At 39.4% G+C, this 24,296-nt stretch overlaps 1 protein-coding gene across 1 annotated transcript in view; it reads left to right on the top strand.

Moving 5' to 3' along the window:
• LOC145499467 (uncharacterized) overlaps window positions 1–24,296 on the top strand; it is a 132,200-nt gene that overhangs the window by 91,623 nt on the left and 16,281 nt on the right. Inside the window, exons 124-156 of the mRNA XM_081478984.1 lie at window positions 99–336; window positions 1,354–1,398; window positions 1,964–2,310; window positions 2,485–2,725; window positions 3,051–3,098; window positions 4,128–4,468; window positions 5,125–5,362; window positions 6,489–6,533; window positions 7,105–7,451; window positions 7,626–7,866; window positions 8,264–8,311; window positions 9,341–9,681; window positions 10,364–10,601; window positions 11,731–11,775; window positions 12,346–12,692; window positions 12,867–13,107; window positions 13,505–13,552; window positions 14,581–14,921; window positions 15,604–15,841; window positions 17,608–17,829; window positions 18,341–18,675; window positions 18,898–19,135; window positions 19,283–19,504; window positions 19,726–20,060; window positions 20,287–20,524; window positions 20,671–20,892; window positions 21,111–21,445; window positions 21,671–21,908; window positions 22,056–22,277; window positions 22,499–22,833; window positions 23,059–23,296; window positions 23,443–23,664; window positions 23,876–24,210. Of these exons, the coding sequence (XP_081335110.1) occupies window positions 99–336; window positions 1,354–1,398; window positions 1,964–2,310; window positions 2,485–2,725; window positions 3,051–3,098; window positions 4,128–4,468; window positions 5,125–5,362; window positions 6,489–6,533; window positions 7,105–7,451; window positions 7,626–7,866; window positions 8,264–8,311; window positions 9,341–9,681; window positions 10,364–10,601; window positions 11,731–11,775; window positions 12,346–12,692; window positions 12,867–13,107; window positions 13,505–13,552; window positions 14,581–14,921; window positions 15,604–15,841; window positions 17,608–17,829; window positions 18,341–18,675; window positions 18,898–19,135; window positions 19,283–19,504; window positions 19,726–20,060; window positions 20,287–20,524; window positions 20,671–20,892; window positions 21,111–21,445; window positions 21,671–21,908; window positions 22,056–22,277; window positions 22,499–22,833; window positions 23,059–23,296; window positions 23,443–23,664; window positions 23,876–24,210 (7,755 nt within the window). The remainder of the gene's footprint in view (window positions 1–98; window positions 337–1,353; window positions 1,399–1,963; window positions 2,311–2,484; window positions 2,726–3,050; window positions 3,099–4,127; window positions 4,469–5,124; window positions 5,363–6,488; window positions 6,534–7,104; window positions 7,452–7,625; window positions 7,867–8,263; window positions 8,312–9,340; window positions 9,682–10,363; window positions 10,602–11,730; window positions 11,776–12,345; window positions 12,693–12,866; window positions 13,108–13,504; window positions 13,553–14,580; window positions 14,922–15,603; window positions 15,842–17,607; window positions 17,830–18,340; window positions 18,676–18,897; window positions 19,136–19,282; window positions 19,505–19,725; window positions 20,061–20,286; window positions 20,525–20,670; window positions 20,893–21,110; window positions 21,446–21,670; window positions 21,909–22,055; window positions 22,278–22,498; window positions 22,834–23,058; window positions 23,297–23,442; window positions 23,665–23,875; window positions 24,211–24,296) is intronic.

The raw sequence follows: 24,296 nt of genomic DNA, 5'->3' as shown, positions 1-24,296 counted from the left end.
TAATTCCAAACTTTCTTTAATCATTGTTAACTCCATGAAAGGTTTGACACGTGAATTCATCTTTGACAAAATAAAAATATTTATTTTAACGTCCCCAGGTCTTGATTGTAATAACCGATGGAAAGCAAACAACATCTAAGCCCTACACCGAACTATCAGTAGCCTCTCAAGGAGTAAAGAACAAAGGAGTTGCAGTATATGCTGTTGGAGTTGGCAAGGGAGGTGATGTAGCAGAGTTGAAGGAAATTGCATCGAGCCAAGAGAACGTCTTTATATCTGCGTCATTTAAGGAACTCCAACCCGTTGCCGTGGAGATACGAAAGAAACTTTGCGATTGTAAGTTCATTTTGGATAGGACAAATGCTCTATCCGTTTGTTTTAAAGTTGCGGTGGAAAGATACTTCATACGTCAACGTGGTCGTTCTTTTTACTCTTTCTAGAAAAAAGTAGAGATCGTGGGAATTTTATTTTTAAAGTAATACTATGACGAAAATCGCATCTCTTCTAACTAAGTCATTTTAAAAATTAAACAACTAGTCTCTATGAGAAGAAAAATGCCGTTTACTATTTTCAAATGTCTGTTTTCGTTCCTGAGATATTCACGTTTTTAATATATGCAAATTAGCCAAATGATGACGTCATACACTCAACCAAATTTTGATTAAATATGATGAAGAAACATATCTCAGCCAATTTGTATCAGAAATGTTTGATTCTTTGCAGTAACACTCTACTAAATGTGCTCCACAATACGAGCTGAACAGTTTTGTTACCATGGCAACATACAGGGTTCCAGACCTGCCCAATATTAAAGGCGTTTCTGGCCACCTTTGGTGATCCATTTTGATATTTGCCAGTGATGTCTCATATGCACGATCCAGCAAGCATATAGATATGTTAGCTCGAGTTCATGGCCTCGTTTAATGTTTTTCAAGCTGAAAATCACTAACATATTGAAATCAAGTGGGTGGGGACTGGAAAAGAGTGAGTTGCCATGGGAACATAATTGTTTTATAGCCATAGGTGTATTTCCTGTAGAACTATTAGCCTACCAAGTTTCAATGGATTCTACTGCAAATTGACCGAGATAGCTCTATTTATGTACTTAATATAATATTGGGTTGAGTGTATGACGTCATCAGTCATCTCATTTGCATATTTTACTCATTTTTCAAACTTAAATATCTCCGGAACTAATGCAGATAGTTGAAAACGGTTAATGGCGTTTTTATTCTTTCATGGAATTCTATGTGATAGACCTTAAAAAACCTAGGGGTAAAAATTTGATCATAGTACCACTTTAACTTTCTACGGTTTTGCTGATTTTGCCTATATTTTGTTATTTTATTTTAGTACCACCTCCTGTTACTACACCAACACCAGCACCTACAACTCCAGGTATGTGATACTAGTTCTAGAGCGGCGTTTCCCCTTTTATCTCTCCGACAATCAGGGCATGTTAAATAAAATATTCTCACGAAGGGTGTCTTTTTACAATCAACCTTGTTCATTTTTGCCCATCAAGTTTACATTTCTACAACGCTTTGCTAGGGTTTGTTTTCATGTGAATTCGTCATGGACCAAAACTGTTGTCGTCGCTGTTGTTGTTGTTGTTGTTGTTGTTGTTGTTTTCATGCTGGAGCGCAGCGTGTAGGCAACGACCAGCTTGATGTTACTCAAACAAAAACTGGAGAAGGAAAAAATAACTTTGAACGTCTTAAAACGGAGAGAAAACATGCGCTCTTTATTTCCTCAAAAATGTGGTAAGCTATCTCCACATTAAGTTTTACTACGTTACTTCCCACGGATGGCTTCCTTGTCTTTCGAACAGACAGTACTCAACCTTGAATTTGGGAAGGTGCTACAATAATGAAAGTAATAACATTGACTAAATTTGGGAAGGTGCTACAATAATGAAAGTAATAACATGGCCTTATCATTTTTCACTGTTCTCGACAAACAGGCGTCCAATGTCCAATCCCCATGGATACCACATTCATCATTGGATCGTCTGGAGCTGCCTGTAGTGGTAACAACTGGAATCGCGTGTTGAGCTTTGTCCAAACTTTGGTCCGTTATTTTGGCGTTTCACCATCTGGAAGTCACATTGCACTCATACGATACAGCAGCCATCCTGAGTTGGTTCTGAAATTGAACACATTAACTGGTTCTCGTCTCAGTGTCTCAGAGGTCAACGGGCAGGTTGCTCGCCTGCTCTGTCGGCCAGGTTTCAATCAAATTGATAAAGCGATGGACCTAGCTAACAAGGAAGTGTTGACATCCCCAGCTGGCATGAGAGATGTTCCAAGGGTAATCTCAGTGCATGTGCTAATCATTGTTTTGTTAAGTGTTCACGCACCCCTTAGTGAGACCGTCTAGTAATACCCTGACTCCAGTAACAAATGAAAAAATTGCCTCTCTGGAGAATTTATTTCGTCCATTTTATCATTTATTCATGTCAATCTATGTTTTCTTTCCTGATAGCCTGTTATTGTGATCACGGATGGAAGGCAAACAACTACCCAAGGACCATATACTTCTCTGGACGTCCTCTCCTCGCGACTGCAGCAAAAGAAAGCAAGTGTGTTTGCTTTGGGTATTGGCGATGACATTGACAAATCAGAACTTGAAAAAATCGCAACCTCAGCAGACAACGTGTTCACGGTTAAATCGTTCGACGAACTGGAAGACAAAGTCCATCGAATAAAGAGAGGCTTTTGTATAGGTATTGCTCAAATATCGTTTTTAAATAAAGTTTTTCATTTTGTCTTAATCTCTTTCTCTGATGAACAGTAAGACCGATTACTGGCGTATACGCCGTTAAGTGATTACATAGAAGTGCCGGGTTTAGCTGCTGTTCCTAATGTTGTTCTTGTTGTTGTTGCTGTTGTTCTTGTTGTTGTTAATTTTTTTCCCAGCATAAGTAATGGACGCTGAAACGTCGTGACTTTCTGCTCTTTCAACTCACACCGCGGTCATACCATTAATTTATTTAACTACCGTGACAGTATATAAACATAAAGCGTGGCATATATCTTCTTTTCTTATAGTGCCTCCTGTACGTACGACTACAATACCGCTGCCCACAACTCCTCCGAGTAAGTTTTGTTCATCCCATTTGAGCCAGTAATTGTCATCAAGAATACTTTTCATTTGCATTTAATGCATTTACGCCAGTATTTATAACGGTTTCGCTAGTGCAGATCCCTTTCTGTTGTTATGCCTTTCTCAATGCAAGACCATTCAGGTACATTTTCTTTATGACGTTTTGGTTCAGCCCCCTAACATTGGGTGTTAACGAACGAAGCTACCAGGAGCCCTAAGAAGCTGCTGTATTGGTAGGGCTACTGGACCTTTTCACTTATTTACCCCCTAAGAGTGCAAATTGGCACACAAGGTCATAACTTTGTGAATATTAGATAGATTTCTATGAATTTTTGCCATGAAAATTGTCTTGCGAAGATCTGCTGATTGAAGTCATGAAAGTTTGACCCTCTCCCATCTAAGACATGGTTGACCACCCCCAGAACTTTTTAGTTCCTTTTTCGGGATGCAAATGGAATGCAAGACTTGTTTCATATCAAGCTATGCACTAAGAGCTGCTAAATAAGCTATAGTTTAGGGGTATACCTAATATAGTAGAAGATTGATACATTTTTGAAGTCGTTCATTTTCCCATTTTAAAGCAATTTCTCTCAAAATGGCTATCTCCTTCATAACTGCTGATGTCAATAGACCAATTTCGATATATTAAAATTCAGCCTAAAACAATAGACCTCAGCTCGAGGCTCCGGGGAATAAACTCTACAAACTCGAATCTTAAATAAGCTGATTACTGGCTTTAAAATGACATATTGTACACAGGCAGAGTGTCTTTATTTGCCGATTTGGGAAAAACTGCCATTCGCCTTAGGGAGTAAAGGGTTAAAAATGAAACAAAAGCTTTCAAAACCTTACAGGTTTGCTATTACGACGATTTTGCAGGGGTGGAACTATTATCAAGCGGCGTCACAAAAAGACTCTTCCTTTCACGCGACTTAAGCTCAAGCCGGCTTAGGCGGTGTAGTGCTGTTCTTTGTTAGATTTGGGAAAGTGTTGTCTTAAGGTACAGAGTTAATATTTTTCAGGCTGCAAAGCTGCGGCAGATGTGGCATTCCTTGTTGATTCATCGGGAAGCATTGGTCGTGGAAGATGGCCATTGATGATAAACTTCTTGAAAGAAGTTACCAATGTGTTCAACGTTGGTCCGGATGGTACTCGTATAGCTGTAATTGCCTACAGCACCAACGCAAAGCTGGAGTTTACTTTCAACAAATTGTCTGGCGCACAAATTACAGCAGAGGAATATGGAAAACTGATCGATAAAATAAGATTTCAGAGAGGCTTTACTTACATCGACAAGGCTCTGATCATGGCTGATGAACAGGTGTTCATTAAAAGCGCTGGAATGAGGCCTGGTGTATCACAGGTAAGAAATTGCACAACAATTTTTAACTCGCTAAATATAGCTACAGTCATATCTAATTGGTTTAAATTGGAGTCGGCCAAAAAATCGGAGCAGTCAGGCCTGTAAATCACACCTGTAAATCACACCTGTCCGCACCGCTCGTCCGCTGCTGATCCAGTATTTTTGTACCTGCATAGAATCACATACCGTTTTGGAATCGTTTCCAGTCTCAGAGAGAGACTGGGTGGCCACATTGCCTTCATTTACGTAGATAGGGGCCGGAACTTTCTCGCATATTTTACCATGATAAAAAGCCTGCATTTATATTAGATGTTATGACATCTGCATGTCAACAACTCTGAAAATGAAAGAAACTTTAAACGTCGTCTCCATCCTTAACCATCTTTGTTCCTTTAAGGTTTATTATTCTCTCTTTACCGTTTTTCTATCTTAATAAATTACCATTTTCAGGTTTTCTTCAGTTCAAAGGTAACTTTGTATATGGTCACAATACCGTAACTGAGCTCTTTTATGCTAAGTCAGTAATTTTAAAACGTGCACTTTTTTTAAAGCCTGATTTTAGATTAGATGATTTGACGTTCACATCGCAACAACTCTGGAAATGAAAGAAGCTACACGGAAAAACTCAACGAAACCTTTATTTCAATTCTCAACAGGTCGCTATAGTGATCACCGATGGAGAGCAGACCACAACGCAAGCATATACACCTTTGGATATCGCCTCTAAAAGGATCAAAGATAAGGGAGTTGAAGTGTTCGCCTTGGGTGTTGGTGGCGGTGTTAAAGTTGATCAACTACGACTGATTGCAAGTTCTAATGACAACGTGTTCACATCTTCCGGTTTTGAGGAACTCGTCAATGTCGTGAGGCCAATTGTGGAGAAGTCTTGTCCAAGTAAGGGAGCTTTGTCTCCATGGAAGAAGCGAACGTGAATTTTAAGCTTTTCTATATAAGGGGTGTTTAATAACGAAAATTAAAGACAAGAATACATCACAGTATTAATTTTATTTTGGATGGGATAAATGCTCTATCCGTTTGTTTTAAAGTTGCGGTGGAAAGATACTTCATACGTCAACGTGGTCGTTCTTTTTACTCTTTCTAGAAAAAAGTAGAGATCGTGGGTTTCGAAGAATTTTATTTTTAAAGTAGTACTATGACGAAAATCGCATCTCTTCTAACTAAGTCATTTTAAAACATAAACAAGTAGTCTCTATGAGGAGAAAAATGCCGTTTACTATTTTCAAATGTCTGTTTTCGTTCCTGAGATATTCACGTTTTTAATATATGCAAATTAGCCAAATGATGACGTCATACACTCAACCAAATTTTGATTAAATATGAAGAAACATATCTCAGCCAATTTGTATCAGAAATGTTTGATTCTTTGCAGTAACACTCTACTAAATGTGCTCCACAATACGAGCTGAACAGTTTTGTTACCATGGCAACATACAGGGTTCCAGACCTGCCCAATATTAAAGGCGTTTCTGGCCACCTTTGGTGATCCATTTTGATATTTGCCAGTGATGTCTCATATGCACGATCCAGCAAGCATATAGATATGTTAGCTCGAGTTCATGGCCTCGTTTAATGTTTTTCAAGCTGAAAATCACTAACATATTGAAATCAAGTGGGTGGGGACTGGAAAAGAGTGAGTTGCCATGGGAACATAACTTTTTTATAGCCATAGGTGTATTTCCCGTAGAACTATTAGCCTACCAAGTTTCAATGGATTCTACTGCAAATTGACCGAGATAGCTCTATTTATGTACTTAATATAATATTGGGTTGAGTGTATGACGTCATCAGTCATCTCATTTGCACATTTTACTCATTTTTCAAACTTAAATATCTCCGGAACTAATGCAGATATTTGAAAACGGTAAATGGCGTTTTTATTCTTTCATGGAATTCTATGTGATACACCTTAAAAAACCAAGGGGTAAAAATTTCATCATAGTACCACTTTAACTTTCTACGATTTTGCTGATTTTGCCTATATTTTGTTATTTTATTTTAGTACCACCTCCTGTTACTACACCAACACCAGCACCTACAACTCCAGGTATGTGATACTAGTTCTAGGGCGGCGTTTCCCCTTTTATCTCTCCGACAATCAGGGCATGTTAAATAAAATATGGTCACGAAGGGTGTCTTTTTACAATCAACCTTGTTTATTTTTGCCCATCAAGTTTACATTTCTACAACGCTTTGCTAGGGTTTGTTTTCATGTGAATTCGTCAAGGACCAAAACTGTTGTCGTCGCTGTTGTTGTTGTTGTTGTTGTTGTTGTTGTTGTTGTTTTCATGCTGGAGCGCAGCGTGTAGGTAACGACCAGCTTGATGTTACTCAAACAAAAACTGGAGAAGGAAAAAATAACTTTGAACGTCTTAAAACGGAGAGAAAACATGCGCTCTTTATTTCCTCAAAAATGTGGTAAGCTATCTCCACATTAAGTTTTACTACGTTACTTCCCACGGATGGCTTCCTTGTCTTTCGAACAGACAGTACTCAACCTTGAATTTGGGAAGGTGCTACAATAATGAAAGTAATAACATTGACTAAATTTGGGAAGGTGCTACAATAATGAAAGTAATAACATGGCCATATCATTTTTCACTGTTCTCGACAAACAGGCGTCCAATGTCCAATCCCCATGGATACCACATTCATCATTGGATCGTCTGGAGCTGCCTGTAGTGGTAACAACTGGAATCGCGTGTTGAGCTTTGTCCAAACTTTGGTCCGTTATTTTGGCGTTTCACCATCTGGAAGTCACATTGCACTCATACGATACAGCAGCGATCCCGAGCTGGTTCTGAAATTGAACACATTAACTGGTTCTCGTCTCAGTGTCTCAGAGGTCAACGGGCAGGTTGCTCGCCTGCTCTGTCGGCCAGGTTTCAATCGAATTGATAAAGCGATGGACCTAGCTGACAAGGAAGTGTTGACATCCCCAGCTGGCATGAGAGATGTTCCAAGGGTAATCTCAGTGCATGTGCTAATCATTGTTTTGTTAAGTGTTCACGCACCCCTTAGTGAGATCGTCTTATTATACCCTGACTCCAGTAACAAATGAAAAAATTGCCTCTCTGGAGAATTTATTTCGTCCATTTTATCATTTATTCATGTCAATCTATGTTTTCTTTCCTGATAGCCTGTTATTGTGATCACGGATGGAAGGCAAACAACTACCCAAGGACCATATACTTCTCTGGACGTCCTCTCCTCGCGACTGCAGCAAAAGAAAGCAAGTGTGTTTGCTTTGGGTATTGGCGATGACATTGACAAATCAGAACTTGAAAAAATCGCAACCTCAGCAGACAACGTGTTCACGGTTAAATCGTTCGACGAACTGGAAGACAAAGTCCATCGAATAAAGAGAGGCTTTTGTATAGGTATTGCTCAAATATCGTTTTTAAATAATTTAATATTTGATTAGTACGTTTAATGTTTCATTGCAGTTTTTCATTTTTTCTTGATCTCTTTCTCTGATGAACAGTAAGACCGATTACTGGCGTATACGCCGTTAAGTGATTACGTAGAAGTGCCGGGTTTAGTTGCTGCTCCTAATGTTGTTGTTGTTGTTGTTGTTGTTGTTGTTGTTGTTGTTGTTGTTCTTGTTGTTCTTGTTGTTCTTGTTCTTGTTAATTTTTTTCCCAGCAGAAGTAATGGACGCTGAAACGTCGTGACTTTCTGCTCTTTCAACTCACACCGCGGTCATACCATTAATTTATTTAACTACCGTGACAGTATATAAACATAAAGCGTGGCATATATCTTCTTTTCTTATAGTGCCTCCTGTACGAACGACTACAATACCGCTGCCCACAACTCCTCCGAGTAAGTTTTGTTCATCCCATTTGAGCCAGTAATTGTCATCAAGAATACTTTTCATTTGCATTTAATGCATTTACGCCAGTATTTATAACGGTTTCGCTAGTGCAGATCCCTTTCTGTTGTTATGCCTTTCTCAATGCAACACCATTCAGATACATTTTCTTTATGACGTTTTGGTTCAGCCCCCTAACATTGGGTGTTAACGAACGAAGCTACCAGGAGCCCTAAGAAGCTGCTGTATTGGTAGGGCTACTGGACCTTTTCACTTATTTACCCCCTAAGAGTGCAAATTGGCACACAAGGTCATAACTTTGTGAATATTAGATAGATTTCTATGAATTTTTGCCATGAAAATTGTCTTGCGAAGATCTGCTGATTGAAGTCATGAAAGTTTGACCCTCTCCCATCTAAGACATGGTTGACCACCCCCAGAACTTTTTAGTTCCTTTTTCGGGATGCAAATGGAATGCAAGACTTGTTTCATATCAAGCTATGCACTAAGAGCTGCTAAATAAGCTATAGTTTAGGGGTATACCTAATATAGTAGAAGATTGATACATTTTTGAAGTCGTTCATTTTCCCATTTTAAAGCAATTTCTCTCAAAATGGCCATCTCCTTCATAACTGCTGATGTCAATAGACCAATTTCGATATATTAAAATTCAGCCTAAAACAATAGACCTCAGCTCGAGGCTCCGGGGAATAAACTCTACAAACTCGAATCTTAAATAAGCTGATTACTGGCTTTAAAATGACATATTGTACACAGGCAGAGTGTCTTTATTTGCCGATTTGGGAAAAACTGCCATTCGCCTTAGGGAGTAAAGGGTTAAAAATGAAACAAAAGCTTTCAAAACCTTACAGGTTTGCTATTACGACGATTTTGCAGGGGTGGAACTATTATCAAGCGGCGTCACAAAAAGACTCTTCCTTTCACGCGACTTAAGCTCAAGCCGACTTAGGCGGTGTAGTGCTGTTCTTTGTTAGATTTGGGAAAGTGTTGTCTTAAGGTACAGAGTTAATATTTTTCAGGCTGCAAAGCTGCGGCAGATGTGGCATTCCTTGTTGATTCATCGGGAAGCATTGGTCGTGGAAGATGGCCATTGATGATAAACTTCTTGAAAGAAGTTACCAATGTGTTCAACGTTGGTCCGGATGGTACTCGTATAGCTGTAATTGCCTACAGCACCAACGCAAAGCTGGAGTTTACTTTCAATAAATTGTCTGGCGCACAAATTACAGCAGAGGAATATGGAAAACTGATCGATAAAATAAGATTTCAGAGAGGCTTTACTTACATCGACAAGGCTCTGATCATGGCTGATGAACAGGTGTTCATTAAAAGCGCTGGAATGAGGCCTGGTGTATCACAGGTAAGAAATTGCACAACAATTTTTAACTCGCTAAATATAGCTACAGTCATATCTAATTGGTTTAAATTGGAGTCGGCCAAAAAATCGGAGCAGTCAGGCCTGTAAATCACACCTGTAAATCACACCTGTAAATCACACCTGTAAATCACACCTGTCCGCACCGCTCGTCCGCTGCTGATCCAGTATTTTTGTACCTGCATAGAATCACATACCGTTTTAGAATCGTTTCCAGTCTCAGAGAGAGACTGGGTGGCCACATTGCCTTCATTTACGTAGATAGGGGCCGGAACTTTCTCGCATATTTTACCATGATAAAAAGCCTGCATTTATATTAGATGTTATGACATCTGCATGTCAACAACTCTGAAAATGAAAGAAACTTTAAACGTCGTCTCCATGCTTAACCATCTTTGTTCCTTTAAGTTTTATTATTCTCTCTTTACCGTTTTTCTATCTTAATAAACTACTATTTTCAGGTTTTCTTCAGTTCAAAGGTAATTTTGTATATGGTCACAATACCGTAACTGAGCTCTTTTATGCTAAGTCAGTAATTTTAAAACGTACACTTTTTTTAAAGCCTGATTTTACATTAGATGATTTGACGTTCACATCGCAACAACTCTGGAAATGAAAGAAGCTACACGGAAAAACTCAACGAAACCTTTATTTCAATTCTCAACAGGTCGCTATAGTGATCACCGATGGAGAGCAGACCACAACGCAAGCATATACACCTTTGGATGTCGCCTCTAAAAGGATCAAAGATAAGGGAGTTGAAGTGTTCGCCTTGGGTGTTGGTGGCGGTGTTAAAGTTGATCAACTACGACTGATTGCAAGTTCTAATGACAACGTGTTCACATCTTCCGGTTTTGAGGAACTCGTCAATGTCGTGAGGCCAATTGTGGAGAAGTCTTGTCCAAGTAAGGGAGCTTTGTCTCCATGGAAGAAGCGAACGTGAATTTTAAGCTTTTCTATATAAGGGGTGTTTAATTACGAAAATTAAAGACAAGAATACATCACAGTATTAATTTTATTTTGGATGGGATAAATGCTCTATCCGTTTGTTTTAAAGTTGCGGTGGAAAGATACTTCATACGTCAACGTGGTCGTTCTTTTTACTCTTTCTAGCGAAAAGTAGAGATCGTGGGTTTCGAAGAATTTTATTTTTAAAGTAGTACTATGACGAAAATCGCATCTCTTCTAACTAAGTCATTTTAAAACATAAACAAGTAGTCTCTATGAGGAGAAAAATGCCGTTTACTATTTTCAAATGTCTGTTTTCGTTCCTGAGATATTCAAGTTTTTAATATATGCAAATTAGCTAAATGATGACGTCATACACTCAACCAAATTTTGATTAAATATGATGAAAAAACATATCTCAGCCAATTTGTATCAGAAATGTTTGATTCTTTGCAGTAACACTCTACTAAATGTGCTCCACAATACGAGCTGAACAGTTTTGTTACCATGGCAACATACAGGGTTCCAGACCTGCCCAATATTAAAGGCGTTTCTGGCCACCTTTGGTGATCCATTTTGATATTTGCCAGTGATGTCTCATATGCACGATCCAGCAAGCATATAGATATGTTAGCTCGAGTTCATGGCCTCGTTTAATGTTTTTCAAGCTGAAAATCACTAACATATTGAAATCAAGTGGGTGGGGACTGGAAAAGAGTGAGTTGCCATGGGAACATAACTTTTTTACAGCCATAGGTGTATTTCCTGTAGAACTATTAGCCTACCAAGTTTCAATGGATTCTACTGCAAATTGACCGAGATAGCTCTATTTATGTACTTAATATAATATTGGGTTGAGTGTATGACGTCATCAGTCATCTCATTTGCACATTTTACTTATTTTTCAAACTTATATATCTCTGGAACTAATGCAGATATTTGAAAACGGTTAATGGCGTTTTTATTCTTTCATGGAATTCTATGTGATACACCTTAAAAAACCAAGGGGTAAAAATTTGATCATAGTACCACTTTAACATTCTACGATTTTGCTGATTTTGCCTATATTTTGTTATTTTATTTTAGTACCACCTCCTGTTACTACACCAACACCAGCACCTACAACTCCAGGTATGTGATACTAGTTCTAGAGCGGCGTTTCCCCTTTTATCTCTCCGACAATCAGGGCATGTTAAATAAAATATTCTCACGAAGGGTGTCTTTTTACAATCAACCTTGTTCATTTTTGCCCGTCAAGTTTACATTTCTACAACGCTTTGCTAGGGTTTGTTTTCATGTGAGTTCGTCAAGGACCAAAACTGTTGTCGTCGCTGTTGTTGTTGTTGTTGTTGTTGTTGTTGTTGTTGTTTTCATGCTGGAGCGCAGCGTGTAGGCAACGACCAGCTTGATGTTACTCAAACAAAAACTGGAGAAGGAAAAATAACTTTGAACGTCTTAAAACGGAGAGAAAACATGCGCTCTTTATTTCCTCAAAAATGTGGTAAGCTATCTCCACATTAAGTTTTACTACGTTACTTCCCACGGATAGCTTCCTTGTCTTTCGAACAGACAGTACTCAACCTTGAATTTGGGAAGGTGCTACAATAATGAAAGTAATAACATTGACTAAATTTGGGAAGGTGCTACAATAATGAAAGTAATAACATGGCCTTATCATTTTTCACTGTTCTCGACAAACAGGCGTCCAATGTCCAATCCCCATGGATACCACATTCATCATTGGATCGTCTGGAGCTGCCTGTAGTGGTAACAACTGGAATCGCGTGTTGAGCTTTGTCCAAACTTTGGTCCGTTATTTTGGCGTTTCACCATCTGGAAGTCACATTGCACTCATACGATACAGCAGCGATCCCGAGCTGGTTCTGAAATTGAACACATTAACTGGTTCTCGTCTCAGTATCTCAGAGGTCAACGGGCAGGTTGCTCGCCTGGTCTGTCGGCCAGGTTTCAATCAAATTGATAAAGCGATGGACCTAGCTAACAAGGAAGTGTTGACATCCCCAGCTGGCATGAGAGATGTTCCTAGGGTAATCTCAGTGCATGTGCTAATCATTGTTTTGTTAAGTGTTCACGCACCCCTTAGTGAGACCGTCTTGTAATACCCTGACTCCAGTAACAAATGAAGAAATTGCCTCTCTGGAGAATTTATTTCGTCCATTTTATCATTTATTCATGTCAATCTATGTTTTCTTTCCTGATAGCCTGTTATTGTGATCACGGATGGAAGGCAAACAACTACCCAAGGACCATATACTTCTCTGGACGTCCTCTCCTCGCGACTGCAGCAAAAGAAAGCAAGTGTGTTTGCTTTGGGTATTGGCGATGACATTGACAAATCAGAACTTGAAAAAATCGCAACCTCAGCAGACAACGTGTTCACGGTTAAATCGTTCGACGAACTGGAAGACAAAGTCCATCGAATAAAGAGAGGCTTTTGTATAGGTATTGCTCAAATATCGTTTTTAAATAATTTAATATTTGATTAGTACGTTTAATGTTTCATTGCAGTTTTTCATTTTTTCTTGATCTCTTTCTCTGATGAACAGTAAGACCGATTACTGGCGTATACGCCGTTAAGTGATTACGTAGAAGTGCCGGGTTTAGTTGCTGCTCCTAATGTTGTTGTTGTTGTTGTTGTTGTTGTTGTTGTTGTTGTTGTTGTTCTTGTTGTTCTTGTTGTTCTTGTTCTTGTTAATTTTTTTCCCAGCAGAAGTAATGGACGCTGAAACGTCGTGACTTTCTGCTCTTTCAACTCACACCGCGGTCATACCATTAATTTATTTAACTACCGTGACAGTATATAAACATAAAGCGTGGCATATATCTTCGTTTCTTATAGTGCCTCCTGTACGAACGACTACAATACCGCTGCCCACAACTCCTCCGAGTAAGTTTTGTTCATCCCATTTGAGCCAGTAATTGTCATCAAGAATACTTTTCATTTGCATTTAATGCATTTACGCCAGTATTTATAACGGTTTCGCTAGTGCAGATCCCTTTCTGTTGTTATGCCTTTCTCAATGCAACACCATTCAGATACATTTTCTTTATGACGTTTTGGTTCAGCCCCCTAACATTGGGTGTTAACGAACGAAGCTACCAGGAGCCCTAAGAAGCTGCTGTATTGGTAGGGCTACTGGACCTTTTCACTTATTTACCCCCTAAGAGTGCAAATTGGCACACAAGGTCATAACTTTGTGAATATTAGATAGATTTCTATGAATTTTTGCCATGAAAATTGTCTTGCGAAGATCTGCTGATTGAAGTCATGAAAGTTTGACCCTCTCCCATCTAAGACATGGTTGACCACCCCCAGAACTTTTAGTTCCTTTTTCGGGATGCACATGGAATGCAAGACTTGTTTCATATCAAGCTATGCACTAAGAGCTGCTAAATAAGCTATAGTTTAGGGGTATACCTAATATAGTAGAAGATTGATACATTTTTGAAGTCGTTCATTTTCCCATTTTAAAGCAATTTCTCTCAAAATGGCCATCTCCTTCATAACTGCTGATGTCAATAGACCAATTTCGATATATTAAAATTCAGCCTAAAACAATAGACCTCAGCTCGAGGCTCCGGGGAATAAACTCTACAAACTCGAATCTTAAATAAGCTGATTACTGGCTTTAAAATGACATATTGTACACAGGCAGAGTGTCTTTATTTGCCGATTTGGGAAAAACTGCCATTCGCCTTAGGGAGTAAAGGGTTAAAAATGAAACAAAAGCTTTCAAAACCTTACAGGTTTGCTATTACGACGATTTTGCAGGGGTGGAACTATTATCAAGCGGCGTCACAAAAAGACTCTTCCTTTCACGCGACTTAAGCTCAAGCCGACTTAGGCGGTGTAGTGCTGTTCTTTGTTAGATTTGGGAAAGTGTTGTCTTAAGGTACAGAGTTAATATTTTTCAGGCTGCAAAGCTGCGGCAGATGTGGCATTCCTTGTTGATTCATCGGGAAGCATTGGTCGTGGAAGATGGCCATTGATGATAAACTTCTTGAAAGAAGTTACCAATGTGTTCAACGTTGGTCCGGATGGTACTCGTATAGCTGTAATTGCCTACAGCACCAACGCAAAGCTGGAGTTTACTTTCAATAAATTGTCTGGCGCACAAATTACAGCAGAGGAATATGGAAAACTGATCGATAAAATAAGATTTCAGAGAGGCTTTACTTACATCGACAAGGCTCTGATCATGGCTGATGAACAGGTGTTCATTAAAAGCGCTGGAATGAGGCCTGGTGTATCACAGGTAAGAAATTGCACAACAATTTTTAACTCGCTAAATATAGCTACAGTCATATCTAATTGGTTTAAATTGGAGTCGGCCAAAAAATCGGAGCAGTCAGGCCTGTAAATCACACCTGTAAATCACACCTGTAAATCACACCTGTAAATCACACCTGTCCGCACCGCTCGTCCGCTGCTGATCCAGTATTTTTGTACCTGCATAGAATCACATACCGTTTTAGAATCGTTTCCAGTCTCAGAGAGAGACTGGGTGGCCACATTGCCTTCATTTACGTAGATAGGAGCCGGAACTTTCTCGCATATTTTACCATGATAAAAAGCCTGCATTTATATTAGATGTTATGACATCTGCATGTCAACAACTCTGAAAATGAAAGAAACTTTAAACGTCGTCTCCATGCTTAACCATCTTTGTTCCTTTAAGTTTTATTATTCTCTCTTTACCGTTTTTCTATCTTAATAAACTACTATTTTCAGGTTTTCTTCAGTTCAAAGGTAATTTTGTATATGGTCACAATACCGTAACTGAGCTCTTTTATGCTAAGTCAGTAATTTTAAAACGTACACTTTTTTTAAAGCCTGATTTTACATTAGATGATTTGACGTTCACATCGCAACAACTCTGGAAATGAAAGAAGCTACACGGAAAAACTCAACGAAACCTTTATTTCAATTCTCAACAGGTCGCTATAGTGATCACCGATGGAGAGCAGACCACAACGCAAGCATATACACCTTTGGATATCGCCTCTAAAAGGATCAAAGATAAGGGAGTTGAAGTGTTCGCCTTGGGTGTTGGTGGCGGTGTTAAAGTTGATCAACTACGACTGATTGCAAGTTCTAATGACAACGTGTTCACATCTTCCGGTTTTGAGGAACTCGTCAATGTCGTGAGGCCAATTGTGGAGAAGTCTTGTCCAAGTAAGGGAGCTTTGTCTCCATGGAAGAAGCGAACGTGAATTTTAAGCTTTTCTATATAAGGGGTGTTTAATTACGAAAATTAAAGACAAGAATACATCACAGTATTTATTTTATAGATCTTATTCATTCTCGTGCAGAAAAATACTTACTTTAGGTTACTTAAGTGTTTCTTTTTCCATTGATTGCTGAGTTAAGTCGAAGTTAAGGCGAAAGTCTATATGCCTTTTGGAAGCGAGAAGAAACCTGTCTCGCAGTGGCTTCTGGGGCTGTTACTGGGAACAGAAACAAAAAACGAACACTATTTTGTCCCCAGTAATGATCCCACAAGCAACTGGGAGATCAGACTCGCCCCAGCAAGTAGCGAATGAAGAACATTTAACAGCAATTAGAAAACTGGAAGGCTATAATCTAAGCTTCGTCTGCTAATGTTCTCAAAGCTTTTTGCCAGAAAATTGACGCAGCAACTTCGCTATGTTGTTAATGTAATGTAAAAGGAATCGCATGCGTTGAAAAATTCTATTTCATAACTAAAGCTGCTAGCGGGCACTCTGCTTCTTCTGCTCGTTAAATGCTTCTATCAGTTGCAGACATTTGCAGACATTTGTGCGTGTGCTGTGCATTAATTAAAGATGTTGATAAATACAAAACGTTAAAAGCGTGATTTTGTACACTATTTTGCTCATATATTTATAAGTATATGCAGATACAGGTTGTGCTCTTTCCTTCATGTGTCTTGTGATCGTACTTATTTCATTCTTTCAATAAGCGCTCAACACTCTCCTCCCCCTTTCCCCCTTCCCCCCTTTCCATCTTTCCCCTTTAGCACTTTCACCTCACGTTACTCACCCTCCAGTTGACATCTCCTCGCCAGTTAATAAACTTGCAGTTAGCAGTGTGCACTTAAATTTAACTTGAACCTGACGCGTTAATAATTAAATTAATTGATTTCATTAGCGATAACCTTTAAAAGTAAAAACAACAGCGTAAAAATAAATCGCTTCCTATAAGATGTTTTTTCTCAAGGACTGCAGGTATTTGAGCAGACTTAAGCAGCTATACGCTCTTGCTGGCTTTTAATGTAAGTACTAGAAATGGAAAATGCACAATAATTAGAAGCTTTCCAGGTATATGTTAAATAGATCTGTCATCTTATATTAGCATCATGTTTTCTTATCCATGTTATGTCTCTTTTTCTTTTCTGAAGACTGTGGCTTTGTTTGAACGCTGTAAAATGTTATATAGAACAACGCTGTGCAAATTACAAACTCTCGTAATTCTATTTAGGCCACTTTTATGTCTTCAAACATGACAGACGAAGGTCGCCCGGAACATTACATTCTGCCACGCGGGCTACTGTTACAACACTTTATCTTGTAAATACTCTGCTCAGGGAGATTTCCAACAGCACGTAAGGGCGACAAGAGAAGTAAATTTTGTTCTCTAAACCAAGCACCCGACTAGGTGACATTTTAAATCACTCTTCCCGATTGAAGGCTATTAACACCACCTTATACACCGTATTCCAAAATGGCAGCCAGTTTATTATTCTTTTGTTTACATGGTAATTAGCCATCTTTGCCTCGTCAACATGTACAAAATACAATTAAGTGAAAATTAGGCAAAGAGGGCTAATTAACATGCACACAAAAGAATAATAAACTGGCCGCCATTTTGAAATAAAATGTATAAATAGATTATTCTTTGTACACTTCATAAGGTACAGTTCAAAAGAGCACAGTGAAAACAGTCGTGTTTTTTACCTCCAGAGAAAGTAACAGATCCATGTAAGACTGTTGGCTGCAAAGCTCCCTACAACATCGGCTGCAGAACTGTAAACAACACAGCAGAGTGCATCTGCCCGACATGTCCAGACACAGCCGACCCTGTTTGTACATCAGACGATATCCAAGATACTTCTGCTTGCCACATGAGGCGACAATCGTGTATAAGTGGTGATCTTGTGACTATTGCTAAGAGTGGCCCATGTGGTACGTAATAACAATTACTCATTACTAGAGCGGTTTTCAATTGAGTGTCGTAAAACCAAAACCAAAGTAATCACTCTAGCCAATCATAAAGGACACAGACAGTACAATGAACCAATCAAAACTCGAAGCAATTACATGAAGATGACTCAAAGCGCGGGAAGGTAGTCACGATTGGTTTCGGTTTTACTTCTGATTGGATAAAAAAGTGACGCTAGTTTTTTAAACCAATCGTCAAGCTAGTAAATGCAAAACCAATTACGTTTCGACACTCAATTGAAAACTGTTCTATAATGATTGTTTTTGATACAATAAATGTTCTTCACTTCCAAAGAGTAAAATGGCAGAATCCTCAAGAAATCTATAATTACGTCCCACTTTATCAAGCAAAAAACATGTCTGACGTCACATTGTGGTACACAAAAACCAATCCGGTAATTTTATGACACAATATATAAATAGCTCTATCTATAGGAGCGGACGAATTTTACACTTGACTTCCTTCCCTTTCTAGAGAAGGAATGTAGACCAATTGCAGATATTGGATTTGTCATCGACTCATCTGGAAGCATTGGACGAAGCAACTGGGGAAGAATGAAGCGATTCCTGAAAGCGTTGGTCAGCAAGCTTGACGTCAGTCCTTCCACTACACACATATCAGCTGTTGCCTATAGCAACAACCCTGAGGTCGTCTTACGATTCAGCAACCCTCAGGGTACAGATGAAGTGAATAGGGCGTTTGATGGAATGCGTTGGCAGCGGGGTTTCACTTACACAGATAAAGCCCTTCTCCTTGCAGACAGTGATTTGTTCCAAAGTGCAAATGGCATGAGACCAAACGTAGCAAAGGTAAAGATGTCCTTGCTTTTATCTCAGTAAATGATGAACAGCGCAACTAAATATCTAGTACCTCCTCTCTCTAGTTATGGTTTAGAGTTGTTTGAATTGAAACTGCGGTTGGCTTTCTATAATTGAAAACGGACCTTTTTCCCACTCTGATGCTTTTTATTAACTCATTCCCTTTCTGTGTTGATTGAGTCTAAAAAGAACACTGGGAATTTTCCTTTCCAGGTATTGGTTGTAATCACTGATGGAAAGCAAACGACATCAAAACCGTACACCAAACTGTCAGTTGCTTCACAAGGAGTAAAGAACAAAGATGTAGCGGTGTATGCTGTTGGAGTTGGCAAAGGAGCTGATCAAGCAGAACTAAGAGAAATTGCATCGAGCCAAGAGAATGTCTTTGTATCTGCCTCATTTAAGGAACTTCAGACGCTTGCAGTCGAGATGAGGAAGAGGCTTTGCAAAGGTTAATATCCATCTCGTTTCCATCCAAATAGCCTGACTTCAAGGAAAGCAGCAAACGTAGAATCATAACACAGTTTAATAGGACGGAATATTTATTTTTCTTAAAATCGCTTACATAGTTTGATCTGACCAATTTGTCATCTTTCAGCCAAACCACCAGATCCATGTAAGACTATTGGTTGTAGCGCACCATACAACATTGGCTGCAGAACTGTAAACAATACAGCAGAGTGCATCTGCCCGACATGTCCAGACACAGCCGACCCTGTTTGCACATCAGACGAAATCCAGGATCGTTCTGAGTGTCACATGAAAAGACAATCTTGTATAAGTGGCGATCTAGTGACAATTGCAAAGAAGGGACCATGCGGTTTGTAAACTTACTTTACTTCGAGCAACAGAGATTTAATGTTTTAATATTCCTTTAAAATATCCTGTCACACTTCCATCGTGCCTATCGCAAATTAAAGCATAAATTACTACTACTACATTGTATTATTGGCCCTCAACGTTTGCGCCAACATGGACCACTTTCTCTTATTGAAAATGGACTTAATATTTATTCATATCTTTTTTATTATTTTTTTCCAGAAAAGCAATGCAAGCCAGTTGCAGATATTGGATTTGTCATCGACTCATCTGGAAGCATTGGACGAAGCAACTGGGGAAGAATGAAGCGATTCCTAAAAGCGTTGGTCAGCAAGCTTGGCGTCAGTCCTTCCGCTACGCACATATCAGCTGTTGCCTATAGCAACAACCCCGAGGTCGTCCTACGATTCAGAAACCGTCAGAGTACAGATGAAGTGAATAAGGTGTTTGATGGAATGCGTTGGCAGCGAGGTTTCACTTACACAGATAAAGCCCTTATCCTTGCAGACAGTGATTTGTTCCAGAGTGCAAATGGCATGCGACCAAACGTGGCAAAGGTAAAGAAAACCTAGCTGATACTCCAAGAAGTAAATGATGATCAGTGCGGCTAACTATCTGGTACTTCTCCTCTCGAGTCATAAGTTAGAGGTGTTCTAATTGAAAGTTTGGTTGACTTTCTATAATTGAAAACGGACATTTTTCCCACTGTGATGCTTTTTATTAACTCATTCCCTTTCTTTGTTGATTGAGTCTAAAAATAACACTGGGAATTTTCCTTTCCAGGTATTGGTTGTAATCACTGATGGAAAGCAAACGACATCAAAACCGTACACCAAACTGTCAGTTGCTTCACAAGGAGTAAAGAACAAAGATGTAGCGGTGTATGCTGTTGGAGTAGGTAAAGGAGCTGATGAAGCAGAGCTAAGAGAAATAGCATCGAGCCAAGAGAATGTCTTTGTATCTGCGTCATTTAAGGAACTTCAGACGCTTGCAGTCGAAATTAGGAAGAGGCTTTGTGAAGGTCAGTATTCCTTCCTCCCATATAGAACACTTGTTGTCAAGAACACAAATTAACGTAGCTCAAAACATAAGTTGTCACGGTGTAATTTTGACTTCCTTCAAGTTTTCTTAAATTGTTTGTTTATTTTGCCATTCACCATCTCTCAGCCAAACCTCCAGATCCATGCAAGACGGTTGGCTGTAAGGCTCCTTACAACATAGGCTGCAGAACTGTAAACAACACAGCGGAGTGCATCTGCCCGACATGTCCAGACACAGCCGACCCCGTTTGCACATCAGACGAAATCCAGGATCGTTCTGAGTGTCACATGAAGAGGCAATCTTGTATAAGTGGCGATTTGGTAACTGTTGCAAAGAAGGGACCATGTGGTATGTGAATTTATTGACTTTGATAAAAAGCGATTCCTTGGTTGACTACTTTACAAACTTTACAAACACGTCTTTTACTTACATCCCACTGGTTGAGTAGAAAACCCCAAATCATTGATATTACAATGTGTTATGTTATCGCGCTCGGCAAACAGGGATGTCTTTGTGTCATAAAAAGTTGGCTTTCCGTTGAAGTTGCCAATTTCTTTTTTTACTAGAAAAGGAATGCAAGCCAATTGCAGATATTGGATTTGTCATCGACTCATCTGGAAGCATTGGACGAAGCAACTGGGGAAGAATGAAGCGATTCCTAAAAGCGTTGGTCAGCAAGCTTGACGTCAGTCCTTCCACTACACACATATCAGCTGTTGCCTATAGCAACAACCCCGAGGTGGTGTTGCGATTCAGAAATCGACAGAGCACAGATGAAGTGAATAACGCAATTGATGGAATGCGTTGGCAGCGCGGCTTTACTTACACAGATAAAGCCCTTCTCCTTGCAGACAGTGATTTGTTCCAAAGTGCAAATGGCATGAGACCTAACGTGGCAAAGGTAAAGATAACCTAGCTTATACCTTAGTTAGTGATGAACAGCGCAACTAAATACGTTGTACCTCCTCTCTCTAGTTATGGTTTAGAAGTGTTTTAATTGGAAATGTGGTTGACTTTCTATAATTCAAAACCGACCTTTTTCCGCTAAGATACATTTTCATAACTCTGTCCCTTTCTATGCATGTTGATTAATTCTAATAAGAACATTGGGACTTTTGCTTTCCAGGTATTGGTTGTAATCACTGATGGAAAGCAAACGACATCAAAACCGTACACCAAACTGTCAGTTGCTTCACAGGGAGTAAAGAACAAAGATGTAGCGGTGTACGCTGTTGGAGTCGGTAAAGGAGCTGATCAAGCAGAACTAAGAGAAATTGCATCGAGCCAAGAGAATGTCTTTGTATCTGCCTCATTTAAGGAACTTCAGACGCTTGCAGTCGAGATGAGGAAGAGGCTTTGCAAAGGTTAATATCCATCTCGTTTCCATCTAAACAGCATACCTTCAAGGAAAGCAGCAAACGTAGAATCATAACACAGTTTAATAGGACGGAATATTTATTTTTCTTAAAATCGCTTACATAGTTTGATCTTACCCATTTGTCAACTTTCAGCCAAACCACCAGATCCATGTAAGACTGTTGGTTGTAGTGCACCATACAACATAGGCTGCAGAACTGTAAATAACACAGCAGAGTGCATCTGCCCGACATGTCCAGACACAGCCGACCCTGTTTGCACATCAGACGAAATCCAGGATCGTTCTGAGTGTCACATGAAAAGACAATCTTGTATAAGTGGCGATCTAGTGACAATTGCAAAGAAGGGACCATGCGGTTTGTAAACTTACTTTACTTCGAGCAAGAGATATTTAATGCTTAAATACTCCTTTAAAATATCCTGTCACACTTCCATCGTGCCTATCGCAAATTAAAGCATAAATTACTACTACTACATTGTATTATTGGCCCTCAACGTTTGCGCCAACATGGACCACTTTCTTTTATTGAAAATGGACTTAATATTTATTCATATCTTTTTTATTATTTTTTTCCAGAAAAACAATGCAAGCCAGTTGCAGATATTGGATTTGTCATCGACTCATCTGGAAGCATTGGACGAAGCAACTGGGGAAGAATGAAGCGATTCCTGAAAGCGTTGGTCAGCAAGCTTGACGTCAGTCCTTCCACTACGCACATATCAGCTGTTGCCTATAGCAACAACCCCGAGGTCGTCCTACGATTCAGAAACCGTCAGAGTACAGATGAAGTGAATAAGGTGTTTGATGGAATGCGTTGGCAGCGAGGTTTCACTTACACAGATAAAGCCCTTATCCTTGCAGACAGTGATTTGTTCCAGAGTGCAAATGGCATGCGACCAAACGTAGCAAAGGTAAAGAAAACCTAGCTGATACTCCAAGAAGTAAATGATGATCAGTGCGGCTAACTATCTGGTACTTCTCCTCTCGAGTCATAAGTTAGAGGGGTTTTAATTGAAAGTTTGGTTGACTTTCTATAATTGAAAACAGACCTTTTCCCACTGTGATGCTTTTTGTTAACTCATTCCCTTTCTTTGTTGATTGAGTCTAAAAATAACACTGGGAATTTTCCTTTCCAGGTATTGGTTGTAATCACTGATGGAAAGCAAACGACATCAAAACCTTACACCAAACTGTCAGTTGCTTCACAAGGAGTAAAGAATAAAGATGTGGCGGTGTATGCTGTTGGAGTTGGCAAAGGAGCTGATGAAGCAGAGCTAAGAGAAATAGCATCGAGCCAAGAGAATGTCTTTGTATCTGCGTCATTTAAGGAACTTCAGACGCTTGCAGTAGAGATTAGGAAGAGGCTTTGTGAAGGTCAGTATTCCTTCCTCCCATATAGAACACTTGTTGTCAAGAACACAAATTAACTTAGCTCAAAACATAAGTTGTCACGGTGTAATTTTGACTTCCTTCAAGTTTTCTTAAATTGTTTGTTTATTTTGCCATTCACCATCTCTCAGCCAAACCTCCAGATCCATGCAAGACGGTTGGCTGTAAGGCTCCTTACAACATAGGCTGCAGAACTGTAAATAACACAGCGGAGTGCATCTGCCCGACATGTCCAGACACAGCCGACCCTGTTTGCACATCAGACGAAATCCAGGATCGTTCTGAGTGTCACATGAAGAGGCAATCTTGTATAAGTGGCGATCTGGTAACTGTTGCAAAGAAGGGACCATGTGGTATGTGAGATTATTGACTTCGATAAAGAGCGATTTCTTGGTTGACTATTTTACAAACACGTTTTTCACTTACATCCTACTAGTTGAGTAGAAAACCCCAAATCATTGATATTACAACGTGTTATGTTATCGCATTTGGGCAAAGAAGGATGTCTTTTTGTCGTAAAAAGTGAACTTTTATGTTGAAGCTGTCAACTCCTTTTTTTACTAGGAAAGGAATGCAAGCCAATTGCAGATATTGGATTTGTCATCGACTCATCTGGAAGCATTGGACGAAGCAACTGGGGAAGAATGAAGCGATTCCTAAAAGCGTTGGTCAGCAAGCTTGACGTCAGTCCTTCCACTACGCACATATCAGCTGTTGCCTATAGCAACAACCCTGAGGTCGTCTTACGATTCAGAAACCGTCAGAGTACAGATGAAGTGAATAAGGTGTTTGATGGAATGCGTTGGCAGCGAGGCTTCACTTACACAGACAAAGCCCTTCTCCTTGCAGACAATGATTTGTTCCAAAGTGCAAATGGCATGAGACCAAACGTAGCAAAGGTAAAGATGTCCTTGCTTTTATGTCAGTAAATGATGAACAGCGCAACTAAATATCTAGTACCTCCTCTCTCTAGTTATGGTTTAGA

Source organism: Orbicella franksi, chromosome 10 (genome assembly GCF_964199315.1).
Source record: "Orbicella franksi chromosome 10, jaOrbFran1.1, whole genome shotgun sequence".
NCBI lineage: Eukaryota > Metazoa > Cnidaria > Anthozoa > Scleractinia > Merulinidae > Orbicella > Orbicella franksi.
This window is presented reverse-complemented; position numbering and strand designations above follow the sequence as displayed.